The following is a 7945-nucleotide window of genomic DNA, read 5'->3' as shown; positions in this document are numbered from 1 at the left end:
GCAAGGTCATGAGTTCGGTTCCCGGTACCGGAGAAAAACCAAAAAAAAAAAGGAACCAAGTAGAATTAGTCTTCTTAAAATGTCAAGTATCCCTTTGGAGTTTTCACCAACCACCTTGAATTAACAAGTGCCAGAAAGGCAAAAACTCAGGGATTTTTGGCATTGTTCTAATCAACTCCTTAATAAACTTGTTACACGCAAAAATGACTCACTTGTCTTCAATTCTGACAGAAATCTTTGTTTATGATTAATCAAAGAACTTACTCAGGACAAAAAAAAAAAAACTAGTAATATGATGAGGCAACAAAACCCACTTATTCAGTGCACTGTAGGGATAACGACGATGAAGAATGTTCTTCCAGTGTTTCTGCTCCTTTCCACCCTGGTGGTAGTTTAGATCTGGAGGTCCCCCAAAGGCCCACGTGTTAAAGGCTTCCAGTGCCTAGCATGATGCTAGCAGGAGGTAGTGGATATTTTCAGAGACAGGGCCAAGTGGGAGGGCCTTGGATTCTTGGGAGACACCCGTGAACAGGAGGTTAAGGTAGGAGGCTGGAGGCTGGACTTGCCTCACAGCAGGGGTCAGCACCCCCAGAAAATGAAGACCGAATCACACTATTACCTTCAGCTTTCTGCCTAGACCTGAAGTCTTGGTTTCTCCAAGGCTGGGACCTCCCACCTTCTATCCCACTATACTGCTGTGGTTAACAGCACTACAGTACACGCCATTTTCCTAGCCAGACACTTGGAAATTATTCTCGATTCCCTCCTCTCACCAACATACCAAATCCTGTTTGTTGATCCATCCTCTAGAGCATCTCTCCCAGCTGGGTGTGGTGGCACATACCTGTAATCCCAGCACTTGAGAGGCTGAGGCAGGAGGATCACCATGAGTTCAAGGCCAGCCAGAGCTACAGTGAGACCTTGTCCCCCCCAAAAAAAAGAGTATCTCTCCCAGTTGTGTGTTTCTCTCCTTCACCCCTTTGGTCCAAGTCACCATCATCAACCACCAGGGTGAGTAGACTCCCCGCTTCTGCTCTTGCCACTCATGATTCATTCCCCATCTGGCAGGCAGAGTGGTCTTCACTTGAAACACGTATTTTCCCTGCTTAAAAACCTCAAAGCCATTGGTGAGAACGTGGACAAATCAGAACCATTACGTAACTGGTCAAAATGTAAAAACGGTTCAATAATTATAGAAAACAGGTTAGCTATTCCTGATAATGTAAACACAGAAAATATGGCCCAGCAACCCCACCAGTAGGTTTACACCCAATTGGTCACTTTCCTTGTCACTAGGACAAGTAACTGATACACACAATTAAAGGAAAAGAGGTATATTTTGGCTCAGGGTTATAGTCAATGCTCAACTGGCTCCAAGGCAGACATGGCATGGTAGACAGGTCTGTGGTGAAGGAAAGCTGCTTATCCCATAGCAGCCAGGAAGCAGAGAGTGAGGGGAGAAGCCACGCCCCAGTGATCTGCCTCTAACCTGGCCCCACTTTCTAACAGAAAGTCAGCATAATACCCTATGACCCACTCACCTTTGAAAAGCCTGCCTCCGCTTTCTATAAATGTCTCACCCTTCTTTATAGTTGAGTAGTACTCCATTATAGAAAAAGGCCACATCTTTTTTTTTTTATCCATTCTTCAGTTGATGAGCATTTGGGCTGTTTCCAAGATTTGGCTATTACAAACTATGCTTCTATAGACATGGGTGCACATATATCACTATAGCATGATTTTAATTCTTACAGGAAGATATCTAGAAGGGGAATAGCTGCATGGAATGGGACCTCTAATCCTAGTCTTTTGAGGAATCTCCATACTGATTTCCAGTACTCCATACTGAGTGGCTGCACCAGTTTACACTCCCACCAACAGTGAAGGGTTCTTTTTCCCCCACAGCCGTACCAGCATTTGTTATTAGTTGATTTCTTACAACAGCCATTCTTTCTGGAGATGGAATCTCAGTGTTGTTTTAATTTGCATCTCTCGAATGACCAATGATGCAACTTGAGACCATACTCACAAGTGAAATAAATCAGATTCACATGTGTAAACACTGCATTGTCTTCCTGGTATGAGAAACTGAAAGAGTACATAAAAACCAGAATATACAACAGATACTGTGAAATGGGAAGAAATTGTCCAAAAGGAAAGAACTAGGGTGAGGGGAGAAGGAAAGGAAGGAAGAGAAAAGGAAAAAAAATACAAGATAAAGATAGTTATACAACTAGTTTCTCTTAACTTACTGAAAAGAAAGGTTTGTGCTAATATCATTTGGAAAATTTTTTATGCCCATTATCTTGTATTCTGAGTAACTACTTTGAAGATAATAATATGTAATGTATTAACTGTTCTCCTATTGCTATAAAATTGTTTTATTTTTTCCATTAAAAAAAAGCCTTGTCTCAGCAAGTGAGAGTTTTAGGGTCCTTCTTGGTCAAAACCATAACAGAACTATAAGCAGAGCCAGGCATGGGGGTGTATGCCTATAATGCCAGCACTGAGAAGGCTGAAGCAGGAGGGTCTCCATGAGTTCAAGGCCAGCCTGGGTTACATAGTGAGTTCAAGGCTAGCCTGAACTACACAGAGAGACTCTGTCTCAAAAAAAAGTGTAAACAGGCAAACAAACTACATGTCACTCATAGTAGCACAATTCACAACTCAGCAGTTCACTTATGGAAGAATGAATAAACAAATGTGGTATATAAATGCAACAAGATATACAGCCATAGAAAGAATAAAGTACTGACAAATGCCACATTGTGGATGAATCAAGAAAACAGGCTGTGAAAAAGGTTAAACACAAAAGCGACATACTATATGATTTATTTACATGAATTGGTCAGAATAAGCAATCCATAGAAACACAAAGTACATACAGTATTAGTGTTCTCTGGGGATTGTGGGGGAGAAGAAAACAGGGAATGACTAACAGGTCCATGATTTCTTTTGGGAATGATAAAAGTGTTCTATAGAGACATTGATATTGGTTGCAACCCCTTGTGAAGCATACATGCTTCAAAACGAAGTCAACAAGACTAGCTCTGCTGGATATGATGACGCACGCCTGTAATCCCAACACTCAGGAGGCTGAGGCAGGAAAATTATCATGAGTTTGAGGCCAGCCTGGGCTACATAAGTGAGTTCAAGGCCATCATGGAATGCATAGCCAGACTCTGTCTCAAAAAAAAAAAAAAAAAAGAGACTAGCTCTGCAAAGCTCTATGAGAGCTTCCCATTGTAAAAGGAAACTAGGGAAAAAGGAAAAAGGAAGAGGAGAATTGACTGATTATAGGTAAGTCCTGCATTATTTGGATTCTTTTACCACATGTATGCTTTAAAGTCTTAAACAAATAATTTTTTTTTTTTTTGAGACAGGGTCTTGCTTTGTAGTACAGGCTGGCCTCAAACTCGCAGCAATCCTCCTGCCCTCCTGCCTCTGGCTTCCCAAGTACTGGGATTACAGGCATGCACCACCACACCCAGCTACAAATAAATAAGTAATAGATGTTATTTAAAATAAAACTATCCTGATCAGGCACACAATAAACACCTCAGCATATCTTAATATATACAGTCTGTTTTAGAAGGACAGTCCTTTAAAGGATCACTTCCATTTGTCAGGATCTTACAAGATTCTGTGGGAAATAGTGTTTGGTCCTTAGGATAGGAGCCAATGCCTTGACCATACTAAGTAGTCACTCTGCCAGTGAGGACTCTACAAAGGCCCAGCACTGGGAAACTCTTTACAAACCTAATCTCACTGAACTACACATGGGATAAGTATTGTTATCCCCACATCATATGTGACAAAACCAAGGTTCAGAAAAATAAAGTTAACGACTCAAGTTAACACAACACTTAAGCAAGGAGGTGGAAATTCGACCCAAAGTCCTTGTGGCACTATCACATCTTGGGTTTTTCTCATGATGCCCAGAGAACAGAACAACTGCAGTAGTGAATGCACAGAGAACCACTGCTGCAGCCTACCAATAAGTAAGCACAGTTTGTAAACTCCAGGTGCTCTCAGATCTGAAGGCAAAGGTAAACTCACAGACTAAAAGAGAAGTCCATGAGGAAATCTTCAGGCAAAATACATACAAAAAGAGTTCAGTGTGGTGGCACACGCCTGAAATCCCAGCACTCAGGAGGCTGAGGCAGGAGGATCGTTGCAAGTTTGAGGCCAGCCTGGGCTACAAAATGAGCTCAAGGCCAGCCTGAACTGCATAGTGAGACCCTGTCTCCAAAAAAGACAAAAAAAAAAAAAAAAAGAAAGAAAGAAAAATTAAAAGGGCAGGCAGCTGAATCCATGGCATCAGATACAATCATCAGAAGCTAGATGCAGTGGTGCACACCTGTAATTCCAGCTACCAGAAGGCTGAGGCAAGATCCCAAGTTCAAGGCTCAGTCTAGGCAACTTAGCAGGACTCTGCCTCAAAATAAAAATTTTAAAAAGACTTGGAGATGTAGCTCAGCATTAAAGCTCCTGCCCAGCATGTACAAGGTCCTGGAATTTATTCCCAGTACCAGGAAAAAAAGAGAGAATATCCCAGAAACACTAACCAAAGCAAAAACAAAGTAAAAGTGGACAAAGAGGCCATTAAGTTTAGGTAAATTTAATGATTGTAAGATACATTTTTTCTACTTAACATGAAGTTGCTTCGCCACTTGCAATTTGTCTCCAAAGTGTCATCATCTCTTTCACTAGTGGCCAGCCATGTCTCTTTCCTGTAGAGAAGCACTGTCCACTTCCTGTAGAGAAGTAATTACTTCCTGTAGAGAAGCCCTGCCCACTTCCTGTAGAGAAGTAATTACTTCCTGTAGAGAAGCACTGCCCACTTCCTGTAGAGAAGCACTGCCTACTTCCTGTAGAGAAGGACTGCCCAAGCCACTCACATCAGCAATATGCCAAGGAGTCCTTCAGTGTGGTCCTGCACAGGACATGTCCCTTGAGCGTCTGAGAGCTGGCAGAGGTGATCTAAAAGAAAACCAGTCAGAAGAAGGCAAAGTAAGCAAGATTGCACCACACATACTTAATATGCAGCTTCTAGAGGAGAGGCCACCAAGAGGAATCCTATGGAGATAACAGGTGACGGAGACTGTATGGCTCCGACAGAACAGATGTCTGTAATTTAAGAAGTCAAATACAGGTCCATCCCAAACAGCCACTTCTTCCTTTATATTCAAGGAAAAGTTTTTCCCCCAACTCCAACCATAAGATCAGGTATAGCCAGGCTCACTGGCATACACTTGCAAACCCAGCACTCAGGAGGCTGAGGCAGAAGGATCACAGCTGAGTTACATAGTGAGGTCATCAGACTGAACTACACAGTGAGACCCTATCTCAAAAACAATAAAAGGGCTGGGGATTTAGCTCAGCAGCACAGTGCCTGCCTGGCAAGTGCAAGGTTGTGAGTTTGATTCCTGGTACCAGAAAAAAAAACAAGAAAATTTTTAAAAATAAAATAAAAAGAAGATTCACACCCACTGACTTCCTAATCCCAGAAGTGTGCTAGGATGCAGACTGGGATGTTTCAATCCTTAAGATATTTATGGCCTAAACATAATAAGGCTTCTATTCTTGCAGTGATATTAATCATGAAAGGTCTCACTGTAGCAGAACTCCATTAACGAATGTAGAAAACATGAGATGATTTTACATCTCTTGCAAGTAGCTGAAGAATTCATAGCCCATACTGGAGAAGGAGATTATGAATGTCACATATGTAGAAAACACTCTGTTCCAGTTTATTTTTAAAGCATGAAAGGACTGAGTGGAAAGGAACCCTACAGTCATAAGAAATGTGGAAAAGCATTTTTCTTTTAGGAATTAAAATAACTATGGCGGGGCTGGGGATTTAGCTCAGCGGCAAAAGCGCCTGCCTGGCAAGCGCAAGATCGTGAGTTCAGTTCCCAGTACCGGAGAAAAACAACAACAACAAAAAACAAACAAACAAACAAAAAAAATCTGTTAAAATAACTATGGCAACACATGCTGGCACTAAATCATATGAATGTAGGTTATATGAGTCAGACTTTCCCAGTACAGTTCAACTGTCAGGCATAAAAAGAACTAACATAAGGACTATGAAAGAAAGTAGTATGGTAAAGGCTTCTATAGTTTTACTTTCAAAACGTCTGTAGTTCTACTATATAAAAAATAACTCATACTGGACAGCATCCCTATGAAAAGAAGGAATTTGAGAAAGCCTGCAACTTCTCAATTCCCTTTAGATTCACATCTAGATGTGAGCAGCTGATGGAAATAAAGAACACAAAGGTTTCTTCTGATTGTACCATATACATGAAACATGAGGCAAAGCTAACAGAAAAGTCAGGCATGGTGGTGCACACTTGTAATCCCAGTGCTCTGGAGGATGAGGCAGGAGGACTGCCACAAGTTTGAAGCCAGCCTGGACTACACAGTGAGTCCAAGGCCAGCCTAAACTACAGAACAAGACTGTGTCTTTAAAAACAAACAAACAGTATCAAAAGGGACTGCATAGGTCAGTAGAGACTTAAGGAGAGATGGGGGAAATCAATCTACTAGGAAATTACATTAGGACCAGGATTTCAGCACCATGCTGAGGGGTCATTTGAGCTTTATGATCATGAATCTGAAGTAAGTGCAGTCAATTCATGTAGCAAGGGGCATCATTTATCCCTCAATATGTCTTCCTCCTCTTCTTCCTCAGTAGCAGAACTCCAAACTTCTCGCTGGACACACAGTCATTCGGAATGAAGACCACACTTCTCGGCCTCTTTGTGGCCAGCTGTGGCATGTGACTACAGCAGAGGCAGTGTACAAAACTTCAGCAAATCCTGTAAAGAGGCATGTCCTCCTCTCTTCCCCTTCCTTCTAGACAGGACAGGGACAGGTGGCTAGAACTCGAGCAGCCATTCAAGATACGTGGTGACACTGAGAGTGGAGGCCCACGGCAAAGCAAAAGAAAGAGGGAGCCTGGCCTCTGATGACGTGCAGCCATCACAGCCTCCAGTCCTGGACCATCCACGTCCAGATTTTATGAGAGAAAACTCCTACCTCACAAAACCGCTGTATTTGGGGTTTTCTGTAACCACCACCTAACCTAACCTACTATCCAACTGTACTTTTTCTTCAGTGATGTTCAGCTGCTCGGATGCAGACTCAGAGTAAGCAGATTACCAGTTTCACCAGCGGGGGAGTTTAGGCAAATGAGGAAAGGGAAATAAGAAAGTGAAATTTATGAAGGCGAGGTCCTAGTGCAGACCAGAGATTTAGTCAGAAAGGACATGTGGCAATCAGACCTGCATGTGTAAGCATCGTATTGTCTCACTAGTGTAGGACCTGAAAGAGTAATAAAAACTAGGAGGTATGACAGACATTGTGAAACAAAAGGAAAATGCTCAAAAGTAAAGGGCAACTGGGGTATGGGAAAAGAGAAGGGAAAGAGGGGGAAATTATGTAAGTATGTATATACAGGATAGCTAACGTAGTTGTGCTACTGTCTTCTATTGCTCTACAGAGAGGAATAGTTAACGATTACTTGTTTGATCAATCTTGTATGTCTCTATTTGTTTTCCTGAGAAACCACTCTGAAGATATCAATAAGTTATACAACAATCCCAGTTAATTTCCTACCACTTTGTCTCTAACTCTGTTTTGTTTGTATTGTTCTTACGCTATCTTGTAAATGGATGTCTGCCTGTTAATGTTTTCCTTCTTTTATGTTTTAAAATAAAAAAAAATTTTAAAAATTAAAAAAAAAAAGAAGAAAGGACATGTGAAGAGCAGAGGTGAATGAAAGAGAAAGAACCTGGCTAGGTGTGGTGGCGCACACCTGTAATCCCAGCACTTGAGAGGCTGAGGGAGGAGGATCACTGAAAGTTTGAGACCAGCCTGGGCTACAAAGTGAGCTCAAGGTCAGCCTGAACCGCACAGCGAGACCCTGTCTCAAAAA

General features: G+C 41.9%; 1 protein-coding gene across 1 annotated transcript in view; it reads right to left on the bottom strand.

Annotated features, from left to right (window-relative positions):
- Positions 1-4605: 4605 nt before the first annotated feature.
- The window catches only part of Cdk5rap1 (CDK5 regulatory subunit associated protein 1), a 29110-nt gene continuing 25770 nt past the window's right edge, over positions 4606-7945 (bottom strand). Inside the window, exons 14-15 of the mRNA XM_013514321.1 lie at positions 4902-4983; positions 4606-4757 (exon numbers count right to left, since the gene is read on the bottom strand). Of these exons, the coding sequence (XP_013369775.1) occupies positions 4903-4983 (81 nt within the window). The 3' untranslated portion in view covers positions 4606-4757; position 4902. The remainder of the gene's footprint in view (positions 4758-4901; positions 4984-7945) is intronic.

The sequence above is a fragment of the Chinchilla lanigera genome, unplaced genomic scaffold (assembly GCF_000276665.1).
Source record: "Chinchilla lanigera isolate Chin_1 unplaced genomic scaffold, ChiLan1.0 scaffold00021, whole genome shotgun sequence".
Taxonomy (NCBI): domain Eukaryota; kingdom Metazoa; phylum Chordata; class Mammalia; order Rodentia; family Chinchillidae; genus Chinchilla; species Chinchilla lanigera.
Note: the sequence above shows the minus strand (reverse complement) of the source record. Positions and strands in the feature narration are given on the sequence as shown.